This window comes from Capronia coronata (assembly GCF_000585585.1).
Source record: "Capronia coronata CBS 617.96 chromosome Unknown acBCG-supercont1.11, whole genome shotgun sequence".
Taxonomy (NCBI): Eukaryota; Fungi; Ascomycota; class Eurotiomycetes; order Chaetothyriales; family Herpotrichiellaceae; genus Capronia; species Capronia coronata.
Genome location: NW_006912903.1, coordinates 293,394 through 315,589, shown reverse-complemented (window position 1 = coordinate 315,589; position 22,196 = coordinate 293,394). Strand labels below are relative to the sequence as shown.

At 52.5% G+C, this 22,196-nt stretch overlaps 7 protein-coding genes across 7 annotated transcripts; 2 read left to right on the top strand and 5 right to left on the bottom strand.

Moving 5' to 3' along the window:
- Positions 1-1,577: 1,577 nt before the first annotated feature.
- A1O1_08892 (alkanesulfonate monooxygenase) lies at positions 1,578-2,756 on the bottom strand (the record flags this gene model as incomplete). Its single annotated transcript, XM_007729749.1, has 1 exon — positions 1,578-2,756. The coding sequence occupies one exon, from the start codon at positions 2,754-2,756 to the stop codon at positions 1,578-1,580; it is 1,179 nt and encodes a 392-aa protein (XP_007727939.1).
- A 3,514-nt stretch (positions 2,757-6,270) lies between these two features.
- On the bottom strand, positions 6,271-6,879 carry A1O1_08890 (hydroxyacylglutathione hydrolase; the record flags this gene model as incomplete). Its single annotated transcript, XM_007729748.1, has 1 exon — positions 6,271-6,879. One exon carries the CDS (start codon positions 6,877-6,879, stop codon positions 6,271-6,273), a length of 609 nt encoding a protein of 202 aa, XP_007727938.1.
- A 954-nt stretch (positions 6,880-7,833) lies between these two features.
- A1O1_08889 (uncharacterized protein) lies at positions 7,834-9,177 on the bottom strand (the record flags this gene model as incomplete). The annotated part of the gene is made up of 1 exon (XM_007729747.1): positions 7,834-9,177. The coding sequence occupies one exon, from the start codon at positions 9,175-9,177 to the stop codon at positions 7,834-7,836; it is 1,344 nt and encodes a 447-aa protein (XP_007727937.1).
- Positions 9,178-12,318: 3,141 nt separating this feature from the next.
- Positions 12,319-14,614, top strand: A1O1_08888 (catalase A; the record flags this gene model as incomplete). Its single annotated transcript, XM_007729746.1, has 2 exons — positions 12,319-12,567; positions 12,620-14,614. 2 exons carry the CDS (start codon positions 12,319-12,321, stop codon positions 14,612-14,614), a joined length of 2,244 nt encoding a protein of 747 aa, XP_007727936.1.
- Positions 14,615-14,902: 288 nt separating this feature from the next.
- On the bottom strand, positions 14,903-15,988 carry A1O1_08887 (uncharacterized protein; the record flags this gene model as incomplete). The annotated part of the gene is made up of 2 exons (XM_007729745.1): positions 14,903-15,228; positions 15,298-15,988. The coding sequence occupies 2 exons, from the start codon at positions 15,986-15,988 to the stop codon at positions 14,903-14,905; spliced, it is 1,017 nt and encodes a 338-aa protein (XP_007727935.1).
- A 1,288-nt stretch (positions 15,989-17,276) lies between these two features.
- On the top strand, positions 17,277-19,547 carry A1O1_08886 (uncharacterized protein; the record flags this gene model as incomplete). The annotated part of the gene is made up of 1 exon (XM_007729744.1): positions 17,277-19,547. One exon carries the CDS (start codon positions 17,277-17,279, stop codon positions 19,545-19,547), a length of 2,271 nt encoding a protein of 756 aa, XP_007727934.1.
- Positions 19,548-19,730: 183 nt separating this feature from the next.
- A1O1_08885 (uncharacterized protein) lies at positions 19,731-20,940 on the bottom strand (the record flags this gene model as incomplete). Its single annotated transcript, XM_007729743.1, has 2 exons — positions 19,731-20,532; positions 20,588-20,940. The coding sequence occupies 2 exons, from the start codon at positions 20,938-20,940 to the stop codon at positions 19,731-19,733; spliced, it is 1,155 nt and encodes a 384-aa protein (XP_007727933.1).
- Positions 20,941-22,196: the final 1,256 nt, after the last annotated feature.

The window sequence follows — 22,196 nt, the reverse complement described above, 5'->3', positions numbered from 1 at the left end:
TAAAGGTTCGGGTGGAGTGGAAATGCTGCGGTGCGTCTCCATGTCACCGATCCACCTGATCAGCCATAGCCATGCGCAGGGGCTACCTTGCAGCTCCACAGACCACGTTGTGATATCTTCCAGGCCTTCGAGGATTGCCCTTCTACCAGCAACTCATGACGAGAGTATGACAGGAAGATAGGAAGACCTGATTTCACACTGAAAGTCCACTCAGATGTTAAGTTGTTGCCAACTCTGGGAAACTCTTGCGATGGGCCGGCTGCTTACTACTACGTACCGCTCTACGCCACCCGACCTCCTGCTGCAGACCCCAGCTTTGGGCAATTTTTGGGGTGGGTCGAGGCGAGACGAACTACTGTTGTACCCACGCACACTGGCACAACGTCCTGGATCGGTTTTGCTGACATTGGTATGCACTAGTGTACAGAGTATCGCCCCAATGAACCAACCCCTGGGTCTTGGTTATAGGGTCCATGATCGCGCATGGGTCGATGGACTTCTTATTTCGTTTTATCCCAATCCCATTATTATTGTTCGTGGCGGCATTTTGGTCGTCGTCGATTCCTCGATTCACGTGTGGCAGCAAGTCCTCGATCACTCAGTTGCTCTGTTTGAGCACATGTTCCGACTTCTGGAGGGAGTCAAGAGGACAGAAGTGAGTACGTCGGAGTGTGGGGACAGGCTACGAAATGCACTCTCTGCCTCTGCAATGCTCCGTAATTGACGGTGGCATTTTTGGATTTCCGATTTCAGAGCTCTAAAGTGCTGGTCCCGCCACGCCCATGTTCTCCATGAAGAGGTGACATGCACGTACGAAGGTGTCGTTCTCAAGGGCACGCGGAAAGGGAGAGGAGTCTTTGTTTCTTTGTGTGTCTTTTACAAATCCCACGATGACATTTCGCCCTCATGCCTCCGCAAGAGGTGAGATCGTGGCATGCTCCTGAGCCGTCTATCTATGAGTGAGGTTATTAACAATGGAAGAAGAATCCGACCTTCAGATGTCGGCAGTGTCACTGTCCTGGCTCCAAAGGTCGCGGCTGGCTTGGTCGTTCTCCGTATGACCAGTGTTCTCTCTCTCCCCTGAACCTTAGGTATACGGCCCTATTTTCCTGTTGTCTGCATCGGCATATGTGACGTTTCGGGCTGCTAGTACATCATAGTCTACACTTTTGGCTACCTCAATGCCCTTGGGGTGACTCGGTGGGCCTACAGTGGTCGGATCGTATCCATTGACTAACAGATACTTGCAGCGTCTATGAAACATACCACCTCAGCAAGATTTTGGTATTGCATCTTGGGGTTATAAAATACGTTTCTCCGGACAAGAAATCCTCTCTACCCAGAACAGTGACCCACGCATACTTCACGAGTCCCTTGCCACGTCTGTTGTCGTGGAAACTCTTGGTCAAATGACATGGACAGGCCGAACGAATGTATACCCCGAAGCCCTGAGAGACAGTGCCACGACCTGGTTGTCTCTCCTCTACTGAATCAAGCTGTGACAAAGGCAATGTTCGATGGCCACAAAAGCCCACCTCGAGCACTACGCGAGACAAAAGGCGTCAGAGCAGTGGTTATCAGCGAGACGCCAGCACCTTGGCCTCGCCGTTGGTCCCATTCTCCCCGTTGGTTGGCTTGACTCCGTTGGCGTCGGCGGCCACCTTCCCCTCGGCCAGAGCGGCGCGCACCTGGGGCAGGATGAAGCGGCCATAGTCGATGGCGTCGTTGAGGTTGTCATAACCCCTGATGGAGATGAGATCGCAGCCAAGCTTGACGTAGTCCAAGATGGAGTCGACGATGATCTGGGGCGTGCCAACCAGGGCAGTCGAGGCGCCACGGGCGTTAGTCGCGGTGACGGTCGGGTACCAAAGCGCGCGGTCCTGGACCTCGCCGCGCTTGGCGATCTCGAGCAGCCGCTGCGAGCCGACGTTCTGCGGCGCCGTGGTACCCCCGCCCAGTAGCATCGGCCGAGGCGACGGCTTGGTTTGGAGGGCCTCGAGCGTCCGGTGCGCCTTGGCCCAGGCCAGCTCCTCGGTCTCGGCCACGATCGGGCGGAACGTCACCCAGATGCGCGGGCGGTCTGTGGGGGCTCGGCCAGCCTGCTCGGCGGCGGCGTAGATGCGGTCGATCTGCTCCTTGGTTTCCTTCAGGGGCTCGCCCCAGAGACCGAAGATGTCGGCCAGAGCGCCGCCGATGCGGTAGGCTTCTTCAGAAGACCCGCCGACGGAGACCGGGATGCTGGCCTTACCCCCATATGGCCTCACCAGAGTGCGGAAGTCCTTGAACTGGTAGAACTCGCCATCCCAGTCAAAGGGGTCCGAAGAGGCCCAGGCGCGCTTGAGGATGCGGACGTACTCCTCGAGGCGGGCGTAACGCTGCTGCTTGGTCAAGAAGTCACCCTCGCGCGCCTGCTCGGCATCGCTGCCGCCCGCAATAAAGTGCACGACGGCGCGTCCGCGGCTGAGCTGGTCGAGCGTGGCCAGGGCCTTGGCCGCGACGGTCGGATAGAGGGTGTTTGGCCGCAGGGCAACAATGACCTTCAAATGACGCGTGTGCGCCGCGATGGTCGCGGCCACGGTCCATGGGTCAAAGTACGACGAGTCGTACGGCACCAGAGTGTAGTTGTACTCATAGTCGTCCAGGTTGCGTGCATACCGCTCCAGGTAATCGGGATCGGCGAGGCCCGTGAGCTCCGGAATCGGGTGCAACTCGGTCGACGCGTTGAGATACGCCGCGCTGATGAATTCGACCGGCATGACTTTTGGTTTTGGTTTTGGTTTTGGTTTTTCAATCTTGTTTCTTGAAATTCAAAGAGTCAAACAGAACAGGCGCGTGTGCACCATCCGTTCCTGGGCACATGTTCCTTTTGTTATATCGTCGGGTTCCCTATGTTACTCTACCTTATGGTTGCGACATCTGGTCAAGCGATCACGCCTTTGGGTGGTGAGGGGACTGAGGGGAGGCGAGCACGAATGATTGGCGTTGATCCCTTATCAGTTCCATGTTCGAGCATTCGACTGGAGGACGCATTCTTGCTGATAATCGCGAGAAGAGGGTTGCATGCTGAATCTCCTATTCAGAGTCGCATCCCCTTGATGGTGATCAGTAGGCAAAAGAGATGTGTTCCAGGATGGACCCTCCGGACGGTATGAAGGTTGCGCCTATGGTGCGGTAGACATGTGAGCTACATGGTACATATATTCAGCCTCGAGCAAGACTCGATCCCGATGAAGTTGAGGTAGTTTTCCTTTCCATCCTCTGGCAAAAAAGCATTTGGCTTCTTCTCCTCATCTCAACACTTCACTGGAGACCAGACAAAGCACTGGCATAATTCTGGCCATGATCGAATGCCTTCCATACGACTACGTACTGACTGCACATCACTGCGCCACGACGAAAATGCTTGACCACTAGTACAGAATGAAGCCTATGAAAGGGACAGGGAGAACTTGTCACTCTATAAACAGTCGTTACGGTGGAAAGGGCAATAGCAATGTCAGAAAAGAACCACAACCGAACAGAAAAAGCTGCAAGGCACTTGCGGGCGGCCTTGGACCATTTTTGGCGGACGACTTTGAACAACGGCGATCGGAGCCTTCTAATGGCAAACGACCTCTCTTCAAATTGAAGGTGAACGTTCATTTGGAGGGCTTCTTGGTCAAGAAGAATCATCCTTGCGATGATTGCAAGCGAAGCAAGAAACGGGTACAGGAAGATGGAAAGTGGACCAGACCTCCTGCAGGGCCAGCGAGCTGCAATTGATGTTTCAATGCATCCAGATGATCCGGAACACGAAGAGGGTAACAGTTACTTTCAAATGAAGGGGCGTCACCTCGACCATGTCCCAGATGTGCACTTACCTTACCTCCTCGACGACACTTTCATGTTCATGTACCAGGCCACTGTTAGCCAGACCGACGTCGTGGGGCAGCATCGAAGACCAGAGCAAGGATGGCTTGGAAGTTGGTGTATTATCCAAGAGCCAGGCTTCAGAGAGCAACATCTCCCAGGGAGAGTGTGTTGTCCAGTCTATCTGTCTGTACCTTGCTCCGGCTGTCGGCCAAACGGACGGGCACATCGTCATGAATCCAATCTGGCTGGCCAGGGTAGCCTCGACGATATCTCGATGTCTTGCTTGCTTGCGGGTCCTGTCGGCCACACCTCAGACCACTGACCGTAACTTTGACCAAGGTATTTCTATATACCTACCTAGGGAGGTAGGGGCTGTTGAGAAAAGCGAGGTAAGTAAGATACGAAGGGTAAGGATATGAGATGTACGTACTAATAAGGGAAGTTTGATGGCTTGCTTCCCAGAATTCCGTTGAGTTACATCCATTCTTGCAATCTGAAGTTCCGGTCTCTGCCACACTTGGAAATCAGACGATCCATCACGGCAGGCCCGCTCATATAGGTATTGCATGCGGATACTTCTATCAACACCAACACATATCATAAGCTTTATTTCGGACATCCATCGCACAAGCTAGGAAGGTAGTTATTGTTATTGTTTTTAATACCACGCATCAAATGAGCAATAATCAAAGAATGAGGCCCGCTCGGGCAGAACCTTCAACTCCATCGAGATGTTCTTACCCAGGATTGCGTGCGTAGTAGGTAAGGTACTCTGTACACAGGACACATTTCAGCTCCACGTAACGTTACCCACTGCACACCATAGCACACCGTCGCGGAAGAAGCCTCCGCAAGCAAGGTTTGGTCCAGGAGAAATAATAATATGCTCAGTGGCAAGATTCACCTTTTCTCCACCACCGTCCCAATTTTTGTTTCATGGACCATGGACCGCGCGTTGAAAGAGGAGCACACCTTACAGGGGATTTCGTCAAACTCAGAGTCTGTGATCCACTCCAGGAGAAAAAGATATCCTCACTTCTTGCACTTCAAGCATCTATACTTGACAGTATTGCACGTGATATCCTTGATCCTTCCCGATTCGGTAGACCCACTTATGGGCCAATGTTTTTTTCTGGGGCACAACCCTTCACATTGTTAGGGAAGGGGCAAAAAACAATCAACAGTTAGGATTCCCAGATGGTCACCCACTCTAGTACTAACTAACCGGTATCAAGCTTAAGTACCGCTGAGCGAACGGGAAGCGCTGGTTTCTTGATCCTATGGTCGATTGCGGAAGTATATTGCGTGAGTTGGTATTATATATTGGGGATTTCCCAAGTTCAAACCCGACTTAGGCACTAGTGGACTACATCGGTGAGAACGGTCGTCCAGACAGCAGAGGTATGACCTGGGTTCCGGATATGCTGGTCCCGAGTTCAGAGCATGCTAATGCTAGTCTTAGCCTTGCGTTGGCCGGTCTGTACGCTTTGTCACCAGACCCGTGATACGGCGCCGAGGGAGAAGGGCAGAGAGGATGCGGACAACTTGGCTTGAGCCTTGACTTTCGAAACGTCCGTCTCCCTTGGGGGGATATGGGGGGATATGCAAACTCAGAGGCGAAACAGAAACTATGGTGTCGGCTTCAAGTTCTGACCATCCCTCCCTTTGTCCCAGATCGAGCAGCGAGATTCGGAGTACGGATCTTGAGCTCATTATCTTATCTCCTCTGTCAACAATTTCTGGTGTCTTGAGCAAGGTGGGTTGGGTCAAGGTTGTTGCTACTGGACGGCGCATCACGAACTCAAGCATAACATAACTGTGAGATACTGCGAGACAGACAGGCCAGCCATGCCCTACGTTTCCCATGATCAATGGTGTTGGTCATGCACGTACTGGTATCGTTATGATGTTCGTTTTTCCCCAGCATCAGTTAACTACCTAGACACATTAAACACGAACACGTATCATTCTTTGGGGCCTTCAGAGTTTGACGCTTCTCCTTGCGGCTCCGATGGTGTGATATGAGAGAGACAGAGATATACATATATTTTTATATATACATATGTAAGTGAGTATGTATAATATAGGCTTACTTGGGTTGTTCTGTCCTGAGCAACTTCCATTACCAATTCGTCTGCTCGCTCAACCTGCGAACCAGCAGCCCTGTCGGTCGATCCTATCTGCCATTGAGAACTTCGAAACCAGGTAGAATCTTTCGTCATCTCAACGCGCTCCTACCCAAGTCACAGCGAGCTCACACATATACAGTAGCGGAACACTGAGGCTTCCTCCATCCCCTATCATGGTTCTACTCCAACCACTCGAGATGAGCCAGTGCTCCTTACCGTACTCTATTCCCATCTCGGCTTGTGTGGTTGGGACTTCCCTCCCCGGCGATTTCCCTTACAAACTTGGCTCTCAACTTGAGTTCTTCAGCTCCCGCAGTTGAGCCATGACTTCGCTCGGATCAGTCTTGCCCGTGACCTTCTTCATGTCGGGCGTATGGACGCGCATGAAAGCATTATGTTCTTTTTCCTGGCCAATGGTAAACTTGCCCTGAGTCTCGCGATTCTCGTCGGCGAACTTCTCGAGCTTCTTGACGGCTTCGTTCGACGGATCCACCTTCTTCAAGAACTTGACGTTGGACTTGGTATACTCGTGGCCCGGATAGACCTTGGTGTCGTCCGGCAAGGCCGCCAAGATCTCGTTGAGCGCGACGTGCATCTCGGCCCCATTGCCCTCGAAGAACTTGCCACATCCGCCGATGAACAGCGTGTCGCCCGTAAACACCACCCGCTCGCCCGTGCTCTGGTCCTCCATGTACCAGCAGATACTGTCCTGCGTGTGGCACGGCGTATGCAGCGCCGTGACCTGGATGTTCTTGCCGATGTTGAATTTCGAGCCGTGCGCGGGTGTCTTTGTTACGGCTTCACAGCCCTTGCCGCCAATCACGGGCACCGCGGACGGCAGCGATTTCAGGATCTTCTTGTTTCCGCCTGCGTGGTCCCAGTGGTAGTGGGTATTCATGATCGCCGTGAGGTTTAGGGATTGCGATTTCTCCGCCAGCACGGGCAGGACTCTAAATGCATTGGAAAAATGGAACACTGTTAGTCACTGTTGTCTTTGTCCATGTTATTTTCTTCCCTCCCCTGAAATATAGATTATGTCGTTGTGCTTGTATAACAAACACGCCTCGTTGGGTCGCTGAGCGTTGGGTTGGGTTGGATTAGGCAGGTTAGGGTTGGGGCTGGGTTGGTTGGCACGTACTCGGGAGGATTGGCCGGGTCAATGATCACCGCATCTTTCGTCTCGTCGTCGCTCACTAGGTAGGCGTAGTTGTTGGACGAACCAACCCCTGTACAATAGTCTCTCAGTCAGCGGTCTCTCACCCATCTTCCCTAGGTATCCGCGTCCATCCAGTCTCCGCGGTAATGCATGCCGCACAACTAATCCTCGAGCCCGGTGTTCGTTCTCCCCTTGTTCTCCCCTCTTCGCCGTTCCCGAACAAACAGCCACACCACAAGAGCAAGTCGGTTCAATCACAACCAGGGACACGTACACATGGGAATGCTGAGGATATGCATATTTCTCAATGGCTGCTGTGCCAGGCCTGATATCGATCCAGATCCAACACCTACTCGGCTTCCGTGAAGCTGCGGGGTAGCCACAGGTCGAATCAACGATGCGAACGCGGCGCTGGTGGTCACTATCGGTCGGATGAGACGCGAAGTAATCATGAATCAGGCGCCCTGAAGGAGTACACTGTCAGGGATATTCCAGCTCAAAGCAATCTTGAAGGTGTTGAATGTGCAAATGATGATGGAAGGATAAATTGTCAGCAACGAGAACAGTAAATACGCGTAGAACTGCGGAGAAGATTGACGTCAATTCGGAGAGACGCTGTCCACAAGCAACTATCAACAGAATCGTATAAACATTGAAGTGTATCGGAAAGAAGTGTTCATTATAGCGCTATCAATGCTAAGATTCTATCGTTCCATAGTCATGATGGTGGCTCCTTCGACTCATGCTCAAATGCCCGCTTTCGCCCAACAGTCTTTGACTCTGGGCCAAGTCTACCACTCTATCCTTTCCCGCCATATTCGGGATCCATCCTCTCATCCACCCGTTGACTCTTTCCCAATGGCTGTATCCGTGACCATCTCTGACCTTCACAATGCGCTCTTCTGCCTCTCCATACATCATGAACTGGATACCCATCAAGGCATCCATACTCAAACAGCCTGCAGCCCCAAGGAAGAAGGGCGCCGCTCGAGCGACCCACGCCCACCTTTGTGAACCTTCGGAACCAACCCATCCATGGTGACCATAAGGACCATAATCATCCCAGGCATTCGGATTAGTAAGAAGTGAGGCCGAATAGAAAAGGTTGCCGCAGAAAGCGGCAAAGAACAACAGCGGCGAAAGGCCAGCAGTTGACTGGCGTTGCCAGTTCTTGAATAGTTGAGGTAGTCGTGATCCGAGGTACAAGAACGTTGAACACCAAGACAGGATCGTGCCAACTATCTCAAGCGGAGTATCGACGCGGAAGAGATGGATTCCGTGTCGGTAATTGTTTGCAGGAAACGGTATGGGAGCCGCCGCTACCTTTGAAGCCAGGGAAGACATTGTTGCTGCGTACATTAACGTACGCGGCGAAGGGGTTGGCATCCAGCTGGAGCAGGCTTTGTCCTGGTACAATGGCTTGCAAAGCTGTGCATTTGCACCATTCTTCTCGCCATAGTTGACGCGGGAGAATTGGGGCGCTTCAACGTCCCTTGGGCCAGCTGATTTTTGAGGACTTTCCTCCGAGTCACTGAAGTGCGGCTCGTCGCTGGCAAAGTTCGAGTTGATTGGAGAAAGGCCATTGATGATGGCACTATCAACATCGTCGAATTCGCTGCTCCCACTCGAGTGCAGGCTCTCGGGATAGATACATTTCGTGCAGTAAGTATACCAGAAGTATTGCACAACAAGGCACATATCGACAAAGACATAGTAGCTTGCAATGATAATCTGCCATGCAGCTTGTTTTGTGAACAAAGCGCCCAATAGATTGGTCAGGTCACCTAGCAGCCACTCCGCCAGAAAGAATATGGACAACCCGGCGGTAGATTTGATATGATAGTTTTTGAAGATTTGCGGCATCTGTGCGAACAGCCACGATACTATTGAGAGTGTCCCCAGCAATGTGGACAGAGCCGCGAGAGGCGTGGGTACGCAAGTTCCAAAGTACGTAGAGACATCGGTGAGGATAGGAGAAATCGGGGAACAGTGATCTGGAAGACGCGGTGTCGATATAAACGGCTTATATGGAAGAGCCATGATGTGTTGGGTCTATATGGCCTCTTGAAAACCAAACCGGGACGCTAGTCGAGATATTCTGCTCTTATCATCCTTGTTGACGCCGTGCACGTCTGTACCAGACAAAGAAAGGCGGTACCTTGCACAGGCAACTTGTGCTCGAATCGCAGTCAACGAGTTCGGGTCTGACTTTGCATCAGGACGGCGAAGACGGGTGGAGGATGTTCTCTCTGGACAGATCGTGACAGGCTTGGGTGTCTTTCGGCGGCCGGGTCGTTCCCGAGACGAGGATGCGGATGCGCGATGTTGGCTGTAACAGAGGCGGTCTGTACGCTCATAAATACGCTGACAAGGGTTATCTCAAACCAGGACAAGGAAGATGTGGTATAGAGGGACAAGAGAGTAGCAGAGTAATGCAGACATGAGGTGGGATGGGAGAGGTGGGAGTTGATGCGCAGGTGGCCGCCTGGTCATCCCACACAAAGAACCACCCGATAAGGCAGTCACATCCCCCTCCTTCCCAGCGGAGATTGGAAGCTCAGACACCGGTGCGACCCAATCAATATCAGAGGTTGATTCGGAGCGGACGATGGGACGAGCCGAGGATAGCTTGAAGTATTGTGCAGATGACTTGCAGTATGACAGACGAATTGGTCAGATACCTGGTTAGCAGTGGCAGAGACTGCTCATGTGGCTGCGTCCTACGACCCTGCGAGACTTGAGGAGATAGCGGACAACAAGAAATGAGCACACGATGGATGCAGACATGACAGGCCACCCACTGCACTGGTTGAATGGCTGATGACTGATGATTCAAGAGAGGAGAACTGATAAGGATATTTGATGCTTGCTGCGGCATCCAATCGTTCGAAGACCACATTTGGACTTATCTCGATCTCTTGGCGTGGGAGGAGATGCCCGACTGACTACTAATAATAACACTGCAACTGCACTCCCACTGTGCTCCTTGACGCCTGAAGCTCTGTTTTGTCATCTTGCTATACAATCACCCAATGGGCAGAGAATCTTCCTGTTAACGATGCCAGCAAGAACTGCCGGCTGGCTTTGTTTCTCAAGAGTTATTAGTAGGTACCAGTATGTTATCAAATTGCCTTGGACACTGCTGGGGGTCCCCACGTGGAAACCGACTGACATAAATGCAACCAAAGGCACCAACCCCGCCCACATCCCCAGTCTCGCTTAGTATTACATGATGAATTTGTCTATCTGTCCAGGACGGATGAGTTCAGAGGACAGGACCTTACCAATCATCAATAATAATAACAACAAGGTAATATCCCCATCGCCACGGGATGCTCCTACATCGGGGATTCATACATGTACCTTGTGTGTCACACAGGTTCATATGAAACCCCTCGGCTCTCGACATCGGTGGGTATGACCTTGAACAGGGCGCAGAGTCTTGATGACAAGCCGTGTATGTTCACTGATGCGCGACTTGAGTGAACATGTTCCTGACTTCCCAGTGCTTCTGGCACTAACAATCCCAACATATTCAGCCAGAGCCCGACTCTTCCATACCATGTTGATTTGCTACCCTGCCTAGGAGCGAACATAGACAGGATCGAAACCAGTCAACCAACCAGCATCCCACTACTGATCATGCGGTCGATGTTTCAATCATGGTCTATCATCAAGCGAATAGCAACCGTGGCTCTGGTTGACCATTTCTGATGGTCGTGAGCGCTAGTCAGGCTACCACAGTATTCACTGTATAGGGGGAAGAATGTTTATGGTGAACCAGCCTTCAAAATATCCTGTCTGATGTTATTTGGTTCTGTTATTGTGTCACACAACAATATTGTCGGTCCTTGGGCGATTCCAGACCCCGGCCTGCGAGCCTGTTGGACAGGAGTTGCCAGAAAACGATGGAAGCACATGAGGCAGGATGTGGCGACCCACGCATTTCCATGCACTAGAATGGATTCTTGCCGGAAGCGAATATAGCTGGACCGAGTTGAATGAAACATTGCGGGAGACAACCCCAGGAAACGAAAACATATGTGGACTGAAGAAGGCAAATGCTCCGAGGGTGGGTGTTTGCCGTCTTGACACGAAGACAGCGTGCCGTGTTCGTGCCAGATCAAGCCGGGCACCAAGCTCACTAACACAGGTACTGAATCTGGGATGTCTCGTGGTGTGGGATGCTGCGCTCTTCGCATGACACCCACAGCAGAACATCTTCGAAGCAGGCAGTTTGACCAGATAACACCGGTATTGAAGTCGCCTATGTTATCACAATGTTTGTGCTCCAGTCGTGGCGTGCAGGAGGGGTCCTCGTTCGACGCCAGCATAAATCCAATCCTGGCATGGGCAAAAGGATATCCCACATCGGGGGACGATGGTCTGGGTTTGCGTTGGCGTTGAGTAATCAAGGCATTTCCCAAGCGGTGAAGATGAAGCTTCATCAGACTCTCCCGGCGTTTCATGGAACTTGACATTCTTATCGAACCACAGCCTCGTCGACCAACGATCGGCCAATAGCATTCTGACAACACCCTCCCTCCTACACCTCCTACACCTCCTTCACTTGGCCCAATAACTCGCCATATCACTTCCACGCACATCCGTTTGGTGCTCACCATCGTTTGCCATCCATCTGTCCTTATGGCCTGTTTTTCGGTCGGCAGATGACAACGGACGTTGCAAGGTCCACCTGGATCGTGATGTCACAAAAAGGGGGTGGGGTGTCCATGCAGCCAATCAACGCTGTCCGTTTTGCAATTGTGATGCAACTGCGGCCTGCAGTGTGTGTGAGAGAATCCACTTGTCCCCGGCTTTCACTTCCGCCCGCGATTCTTCGAGGCTCTGCTGCTAGTTAAGGGAGTTCTGTAGCTCTGTCCGTAGTAACTGTAACTGTCGCGAGGTCCGTGATTCTGCCATCCTCGGATCGCCCACTGGAATTCCCATGTCTCAAAACCGTCCCCGCCCAAAAGCATGACGAAATGCCACATACCAAGTACGTCACACGCAGATGCCGGGCAACAACTCCTACTGCATTGGGCAGGAGCGGACGAGGGAGGCACGCCTGCGTTCCACTCGTGGGAGGCGTTCGTCCTGGTGAAGATCTGCTGTTAAGTTTATCATGCCCTACACTCGCGTCTCGCTCTTCTTTCGTCCTCCCGTCTTCGAGTTCTTCAAATGGCATCTTCAGTTACAGACCGTGTCAAGAACCTAGGAGAGTCCGTCGTCGAATCTGTCACAGCCATGACTGAGAACAAGAAGGTCGCCGACCTCCAGCGGAACATCAAGGATTCCCACAGCAAGCAGCACAACACCACCGACTATGGAATCAAGATCTCTGATCTCGACCACTGGCTCAAGCCGGTGGACGAGAAGAACAACACCATCGGGCCTCATGCGCTTGAGGACCAGATTGCCAGAGAACGGGTTTGTCACATATCTCCCATTGGGCAGCAACAGTTACTGACATCGTTCATAGATTATGCGTTTCGACCATGAGCGAATCCCAGAACGAGTTGTGCATGCCCGAGGTGCAGCGGCACACGGAACTTTCAAGCTGTATGAGAGCGCTGAGGATGTCACCTCTGCTCCCGTGTTGACGGACACTTCTCGCACCACGCCCGTCTTTGTTCGTTTCTCGACTGTCCAAGGCAGCCGAGGCAGTGCGGACTCTGTTAGGGATGTCCGAGGTTTCGCTGTCAAGTTCTACACTGATGAGGGCAATTGGGATATTGTCGGCAATGACATTCCCGTATTCTTCATCCAAGAGTCCATCAAATTTCCAGACTTGATCCATGCAGTCAAGCCAGAGCCAGACAACGAGGTGCCTCAGGGGCAAACAGCCCACAACAATTTCTGGGATTTCGTCTACTTGCACAAGGAGGCTACTCACATGTTCCTCTGGGCCATGTCGGACCGTGGCATTCCTAGATCCTACCGCATGATGCAAGGGTTCGGTGTCAACACTTTCTGCTTGATCAATGCCAAAGGTGAACGACATTTCTGCAAGTTCATCTGGACCCCCGAGCTCGGTGTCCACTCACTAGTCTGGGATGAGGCTCTCAAGCTGGCTGGCCAAGATCCTGACTTCCACCGCAAGGATCTTTACGAAGCCATCGACAACAAGGCTTACCCGAAGTGGAAATTCGGCCTCCAGGTCATTGCCGAGAAGGACGAGCACAAATTCGATTTCGATATCCTAGACTCCACCAAGGTCTGGCCTGAAGAGCTGGTGCCGATCCGCTATATTGGCGAGATGGAACTCAACCGCAACGTCGACGAGTACTTCACCGAGACCGAACAAGTTGCCTTCTGCACCAGTCATATCGTCCCGGGCATCGACTTCTCCAATGACCCCCTGCTACAGGGCCGCAACTTCTCTTACTTTGACACGCAGCTCTCTCGTCTCGGGATCAACTGGCAGGAACTCCCCATCAATCGTCCGGTTTGCCCAGTCATGAACTTCAACCGTGATGGGCAGGGACGCCATACCATCACCAAGGGCAAGATCAACTACTGGCCGAACCGTTATGAAGCCAATCCCCCGACGGGCCATGGAGGTGGAGGGTTTGAATCGTACCCTTCGCAAGATCTAGGCATGAAACAGCGGAAGTTGGCACCCAAGTGGACGGATTATCTTTCTCAGGCTCAGCTGTTCTGGAATTCCATGACGCCGATCGAGAAGGTGCACATCATCAACGCCTTCTCTTTCGAACTTGACCATTGTGATGACCCCATCGTCTACGAACGTCTGGTCAGCCGTCTTACCGAGATTGATCTATCCTTGGCAACCGCCGTTGCCGAGAAGGCCGGCGCCCCAACCCCGACCAAGCAGACTGTGGCGAACCCTGGTAACAAGGCCAAGGGTCTGAGTCAGCTGGAATATATGCCAGAAACACCAACCATCAAATCCAGACGTATCGCCATTCTGATCGCTGATGGGTATGATGCAGTCAGCTATGACGCGATCAAGGCGGCTATCTTGGGCCAACTGGCTCTACCATTCACCATTTCGACCAAGCGCCAGGAAGTCAAGGCCTCAAACGGCACATCATCTACTAAGCCCGACCACTTCCTGAATGGTCAGCGGTCCACTATGTTCGATGCAATCTTCGTACCTGGTGGCGAACAATCAATCAAGACGCTCATGAGCCTTGGTCTGGCCAGATTCTGGGTCCGCGAGGCATTTGCACACTTGAAGCCCATTGCAGCCAGCGGCGAGGGTGTGAAGCTTGTTGATGCTGCTCTCAGCGAGGTAGAGGGCGCCAAATTAGCCACCGCAGGCTCCACCGACATTGTTGATTGGTATGGTGTTGTTACGGCTCAGAAGCCAGACACGGGGTCTGCTGTCAAGGATAGCATCAAGCTTGTCAAGGATGCCGCAGACTTTACCAGCAAGTTCTTCTGGCACATTTCTCAACACAGAAACTGGGATCGAGAACTGGATGGACTTGCTGATCAAGTTTCTGCATGATCTTAGTATCTGCGGATGATTGTCGATTCAACAAGGTCTACTGGAGAGGCGCAGGCTTGTATAGTGTAATGACGCTGTCAGAATAATCATTCAAAGCTCACTCGAGGTCACCTTCTAGTGTGACTGCTATGCTCTCATTAATTTTGCCTCCTTTTGGTTTGAGTAACACGAACATCATCTGTACAGGGGTAGTGCTAGTCGCATTGACAAAGGTGTTCACAGGTTCAGATGATCGATCCTTAACCCAAACACTGTATGCATCTGGTCAAATGAACGATATCTATAGAATCAATGGTCAAGACTGGGAATCTCCAATGTCCCTTGCATAACTTGCACAGCCGACCCACTGAGAAGGACTTGATCGATCTCGACTCTAGGGGGCTGATTGTCGTCGTCGTCTTCTCCAACCTCGCTCGCTTTGACCTTGACATCGACAAAAATCTCGCTTTTCTGGCCCATTTCCACGCCCTGCGTAAGCACATAGCGGTACACGCCGGGCTTGCCCTCCTGGAGGGAGAGATAGGATGTCAACGCGCCCGCGGCGCTGCCTGTGGCCGAGTCTTCGCTGGTGAAGAACCCGCGTGTGCGTAGATTGCGTTTTTTGACGATTGTGGCTGTTTCTTGTCAGTCCGAGCCGTCAGATGGAGTGGCGGTGGTGGTGGTGGTGGCGGTGGTGGTATTACCTTCTTCTCCCCCGGTGCTGCCAGCACTTCCAGTTTCCGTGCCCATATCGACATAAAAGTACGAAAGAACCGGCCCTTCGCGCCAGCCTTCATCAAGGGCGTTCCGCGCAGTGTAAGTGTTATCGGCACCCAGCAGGTTGGCCGACTGCGCAGCCAACGAGGCCAGATCAGGCAGCCGGGCAAGAATGCACGTCATGCCCTTGACGATGCTGACCACGGGATACGCTCCAAAGGGACGATCCGCGAACGGCGCCGCGTGGACGTGCAGGTTGTGTGCGAGCGAGATCTGGACCCCGGAGACGGCGGGGTTCAGGGTGATGCCGAGACGGCCTGCTTTGGTTTGCAGGGCTTTCACGTCGTTGAATTGATTGTGGTTGTTGTTATTGTTGTTGTTGTTGTTCTTCAGTAGACGAAGGACATAGTTCGCCGTGCCCACGGCCGGGTGGCCGGCGAAGGGGATCTCGGCCTGCGTCGTGAAGATGTCGATCCGCACAGACTGGTCGGCGCGGTCTTGCTGCGTTGGTTCGTGCAGGAAGACGGATTCGGAGAGGTTGAATTCCCGTGCGATCCGCTGCTTCTGGGCCTGTGAGAGGACCGTGTCTTGTGGGACGGTGATGAGGGCCAGCGGGTTCCCTGTGTATTGTGTCGCCGTGAAGACGTCGAGCGTTACGAAGGAGAGGTGTTGAGTCATGATGGTTTGCTCTTGCGTAGGAGTGGGGAGTGTGAAGGTCTTCTTCCTCACCTTACCTTCTTATGTAGATATATAAATACGTCAGGTAGGTAGAAGAAGGAACACTTCCATCGGCGTGGCCAGTATTGAATATCTCTCTCGGTCATATAGGACTCTGTGTGGACTGTGAACTCGCTCGATCTGGGTGACTCATCCCAAGCTAAACCCAATTGGGGCTGAATACTGGACCGTGACGGTGGAGACGACTAGTTTTTTTGCTCGTCTTGTCTGAGTACGGGGTTCTCGCGTGTCAGTAGAGGCAGGAGGGAAAAGAAGTCAGGTCATTTGGGCGAAAGGTTCTAGTTGCAGATACTGTTCGATCGAAGAAGAGGCTGAGTGAGGCTGGCACGGCCTTCTCATCCAAGACCGGTGACGGTGAACACCAGATGGGAATACTAGTAGCCCAGGTCCCAGACCTTGCTTAAATGCCATCTTCGATAACCTTTGACTTGAAAACACTTGCAGCAGACAACTGGTGACTCTGCAAAGGTATATCTTCGATATCTGGACTTTTCGTCAATGACTCGAGGGTTTCCTCCCCACGGTAGGTATCACCAGACAGCGTCGGGTCCGTGACATTGAATATGCACTTTCTGTACATAAACCAAGAGCGGCGTTGCAACTTGTCCACGGTTCACATATCTCCTCGTCACCAGTTCACTGGTCGTGATCATGGCTGAACATAATTAGGCCGAGTTTGCGAAACTACTAGTATCGTGAAAGATGCCCCGGTGTGGATCCGATAGGGCGTAGTAATCAACACTGATTGGATGGTCTGCCGGGTCGGGAAGAGGCGTTCCTTCCCGCCCTCCGTCAACTTCGTACTAGTAGTACTAGTTCTCTCTTAGTAACTTCCACTAGAAGAAGGAAAACTGGACACCGGTCACCATTCTGATGATCAGGCAAGGGATGGTATGGAGGCCCAGGGAATCCTTCAACCTCTGCTGGTGGCCTGAATCCAGCGGCACCAAATAGGACAGCCCGAACTGCGAACCATGAGGTCATCGTGCATCTTGGGGATAGTAAATCTGCAGTGGACGATGTTGCCGTCAGCGAGATCCCCCATATCGAGATGGTCCGCCCACGAGCCTTGCTGAACCTTTATATTTGCACTTTGACTCTGGGCGAGGTAGAGTGGTCCAGCGAGAGAGTCGACGAAGTCCTTGTCATAAGTACAGTGTACTTCCTCGGAGGATGCATACTAATATAGGCAAACATCGATTCAATCCTACCATCTGACTCTGGCCATATGGATCATATCCTATCCGAAGATGACTTGGAGGAATATGAGGCTATCATCCCTGCGATACCATGGCTAGGGTACGACCACAAACCCTCAGAGACAACACATTCCTTCGACGACTATGCTTTGCAACGTGGCTGGTCAGCGGAGAGATTGACGGACCTCAAAGAAGGCAGAGTCACAGCGATGCAACAGACATCGTTGAAACCCTTTCTGCAGAGCTGGTTCAGTATCGGTCTGTGGGAAGCAGCATTGGGTAAAGGACTGGAGAAAGACAGCTTCATCAAATCTCGAAACTCCGAACTCATGTTCAGCAGCGAGGCTCTGCAATTGATAGTCAAAAACCTTGTGGCGTATTTCAGCATCGCTGCAGAAGATCACTCTGGCAAGGTCGAGATCCTGAAGCGCCTCATGCATGTCCTCAAGGCGGCAAGCCTGTGGAACAGAATGCTCAGCGAGACTCAACTCTTCATCAAGCCGAACCCTGATTTTTGCGACGACACCTTCCACGCTGTGATGCGGATATTCACCTTGCTAGGCGTGACGCTACAGTACACGGCTGAGCATCTGGCAATGTGGGTGAGAGTCCCTTTCCGCTCCCAACTCCAGAATCCATGGAGGTTCACCGACGCATGGGAACAGCGGCTCAAGGAACGCATGGTTGAACGAGGCTGGTGTCCGTATATCCAGACCATGCTGAGTCCATTCAACGTGACTGTACAGGAGTATGCCGCCATCATAGGTCCGCCGTGGACTCGCTTTCGCCATGATGCGTGTTCCGCCGCCAGCTGCGTCAGACACAATATCGACGAAAGTTCCTACCGGCCTCTCCACACGCGGCCAGACTGTCAGTGCGCCTGGGTCAGGCCTAGCCTCCAGCGGATACGCGACATTCTTGACAATGGCCAAATCCCCCTAATGGACTTGAACAAGATCTCCGATGCTGATCGCGGGAAACTTGTGGAAGTTGTACCGTTCGAGCCTGGTAAGACCAACTATTGTGCCATCTCACACGTGTGGTCTGGTGGCCTGGGAAGTACCTCAGAGGAAGGCCTTCCACAGTGCGCTGTCGACATGCTCAGCGGCTATATGGAAGCCACTAAAGGATCCAAGCTTGTCTGGATTGACTCTCTCTGCATACCACGCGACAGGAGACTGCGAAAGCTGTCCATCCATACCATCAACAGAGTCTACAGTCAGGCGAACACGACGCTGGTGCTTGACCCGGAGCTGATGCGCACCCCTTCACCCAGTACGCGTCGAATGCTGGTGTGGATCACAACAACGGCCTGGATGCAGAGAATGTGGACGCTTCCCGAAGGGGGGTTGTCTCGCCTTCCATACATTGCTTTCGAGGACGGTGCAGTCCCTCTGCAGCAGTGTCTCGCGGACGACTCGAGTGATCTCCATAACCCCGTCACTGGCGCCCTGGACCCACATTTGTGGGGGTTGTTTTCCCAAGAGGTGAATGGACTTCGATATATACATCAGTCTTTGTGTTATCGCACAACCAGTAAGCGGGAAGATGAAGTCCTAGCTCTCGCTGCCCTGTTTGACATGGACACCCGACCCATCTTGGAAAAGACTTCCATGGATGAACGAATGGCCCTGTTTTGGATGTTTCTCAAGGACAAGGTGCCCATCCCGATGAATATTATTTTCTTGAACACCCCTAGACTCCCAATTCCAGGTCTTCGCTGGGCACCGAGTAGCCTCCTCAACGCAGGCAGGCAGCTCGGCCTTATAGCTGCGCCCAAGGGAATTGACTCGTATAATGTACAGTTGGATGATGACGGCACTCTAACGGGGACATATGTCGTGATACGCCTGAGGAAAAGAGCGGAGATCTGGCTGGACAAGTTCAATCCAATCTGGCTGACCTTCGTTCCAGATCGAGGTTCAACACAGCTTCGCAGCGCTCCATTCACCATTGAAACCGGAGGCGCGGACAGGGCAGGTGTACTTCAGGACATTGACGCATTTGCGGTCAACGTAACCAACATTGACGCAACAACATCGCAGTCTTTGGCCAACGAGCTAGTGGCCACTGTTAGGTCTGTCATTGCGCTGACCTTGGACATTCCGGAGTCACAGAAACCGACCGATGGTCCGCGTGCTGGGGCTACAGCTTCCACTGAGACCGACGCCCACGCAGCGGCACATCCAAACAGCCACTCGTTTAAAGCTCGCCGTCGGTTGCAGCTTGCACCTATAGAAACGACAGGCAATGAATTGATGTCCGGAACAGTCGGATGGGCACGCATCTCAATATCCTGAGCAGCCCCGCTACCAGTGTCTCGATGTGGGCAGGACAATGACAGTTCAGTTTATCCAGGGCACACGACCGCAGTGGTAGCATTGGCATTCTGGAACGAGCCTCAATGCTTGTTCAGGCGTTCGCAGCTTCGTTCTGGAGCATAATGGCCCGGCCAAGGAAGAGGCTGGAGTCGAGATGGAAACTCAAGATCGTCCCCCAGTTTGATGGCTGCGTTCAGAGGCCGAGCTATGTCTTGAGATTATCGACTCCGAACCGCCGACCGTTGAGGCTGTTCTCCGTGGGCGTCGCCATTCCTCTGTTATAAGGTTCCCGTCGTCATGAATAACGAACATGTACTCCGATTGAGGAGTGGCTTCGTGCCCAGCTTCCTCGGTATCACCCGGTACGACTTGCGGATGAAGTGCGACAGGATAGGGCAGGCCAGTCTTCCGGGGGCCGATATACTCCGCGGGAGAGGTTCTTATTGTTTGTAGCTGGGTCGATGGACCGGCTTCGACCTCTTCATGAGCTTCGACCTCTGCAACGACAGAGCTCCAGGACCTAAGAGACTCTGCGTTGTGAACGCTTCTTGTGCTCACCTCCGCTGGCGAGCCAGGAGTCGGGGTCGGCCTACGAGACCGGGGCAGGCGAAAGGACTCCAAGGTCTCTGATGTTGAGATAGCCTCCGGAACTGAAGGAGTCGCTATCTCATTTGCGCCTGGTGTTGGAGGATGCCTGCTGGAGTTGTTGCTGGTCACAGTCGTGGCGGTAGAAGCACTGGTGCCTTCTTCGCTGTCTGTGATGATGGCCTTAGAGGCAACTACTTGCTCATCTGCGAAATCCTCCATTCTCTCGATCAAAGCCCGGATGAGTTGACCCTGCGTGGCTCGGTCATGGAAAGTAGTATTATTACTGGCTGCTTTGACTGCTCGTAGAGCCTCGTAATCGCGCTGGGCCTCTCTGCATTCCCGCTCCAGCAGTTTGATGCGTTTCTTCAATTGTTTACTGGTTCACAACGTTTAGTGGACAAATGTATGAAGACATATTTTCAGATACTCACATTTCGTGCCTTCTGTCGTGGTCGATGCGATGACCCGAGGCTTGTAGCTCAGCCCAAATTGCCATCTGAATATTCAAGCTAAATGTGTCCTGAAGGAATGAGATGCTAAGTTTCATCGGCTCCAGCCGTGCCAAAAGCTCCTTCAGATCCTGTTCATCCAAAATGACCCACATTAGTTTGGCGCCAAATCGAGAAAGAGGCGAGGAGGTTGCGTCTTCAAGAGGCTCCAGCCTTCGGAAAGCCTCCCTTATATTTTGCACTTCTTCATCAATCTGCTTTTTGATGTCGGATAGCAGTTCTCTTGCTTTAAGGTCATTGCCAATCGGTAGCTTGCGATGGTGCAAGTCCTTCATAGTCGTAGAAAAGAAATATAGGATTCTTGAAAAGCTAGACACGGTTCTTTGAAGACGCTTGACCTCTTTTGAAGCATTTTTGAAAGATCGATAGGATTGCTTGCATATTTTCAATAGTTGACATGATGTCTGCAATATCGCAATAGCCGCAGGCCCAACCTCCAGGCCTGTGGCCATGTCGTGGTCTGTAGGCCATAAGCCTGAGAAGAAAAAAACCTTTGAGTAATCCAAGGCATGTTGATGCGTACAGCCGCATTGATAAAGGCTCGCGTGTTGAGCCGGGGTTTACCGGAGGGACCTCAGAGAAGTCGGCTCTGCAGACAGCACACGAGAGCTGCTTCGGCTACAGCCCATCGTAGGCCGTTCACATCGCACGGAAAGATAGGTTAGCAACGACATTATTGGCCAATACTGTTCACATTCGTTGGGTGCGCAGCATGTTTAGTGCACTTCAATTCCTCACCGGTTTGTATGGGTTTGAGCCATTGGAGAAAATTCAGTCTCCGCTTACATCGGCAGATGGCTGCTTCCGTAGTCTTATGCAAATCCTGGGGGGGCATATCTGTCGCGACTAATTCTCCGTGATAAGTTCGTAAGCGAAACTGTCCCTGCGGCACAGTACTAACACAGACGGGCGTTGAGCATGTGCTAGTTCACAGAGATGGAAGGATACAAGTGCTTCAAGACCATGCAACGCGCAGACAAGCCTCGCATCGTATATTTTGACATCGCGAAGCCGGGGCACTTCTGAAGAGTCCGTGTCATGCGTAGGATGAAGCCTCGATGCTATTGTTGCTGCTTGTAAGGTTCAACGCTGTAACTTGAAGACTTCCAAGTAGTGAGCCTAATCGATGTTAGAACGAAGGGAATCGAGGAGGCGCCGTTGGCCGTATGTCAGCCCGCGAGACCTAATAACGGACAGGGTTGTGTAAAGGAACTCGGCACCTGCAAGGGCCTCAAGCAGAATAGCGAGGCGTCAATGAAGGTGGTTAGCCCGGTGAAAACGGTTGGGAGGTAATGTGTTCAGTCGCTGCAAGTGACCTGTTGCCAGTGCCTGACCGTCTCTGCACCGCCGACGCCATCGGAGATACATTGATTCGCAGGCGGACTCCGCAGGCTATCAGTTTCGATGGCAAGTCAGGCACAGTAAGAAGAGGTGAGTGAAGAGAGAGGAGGTTGTCAGTGAGGGACAACGCACCGCAGTCCAGCTGATGCTCCACCAATCATAGCCCCCCTAATCCGTCACTCCGCGCCAA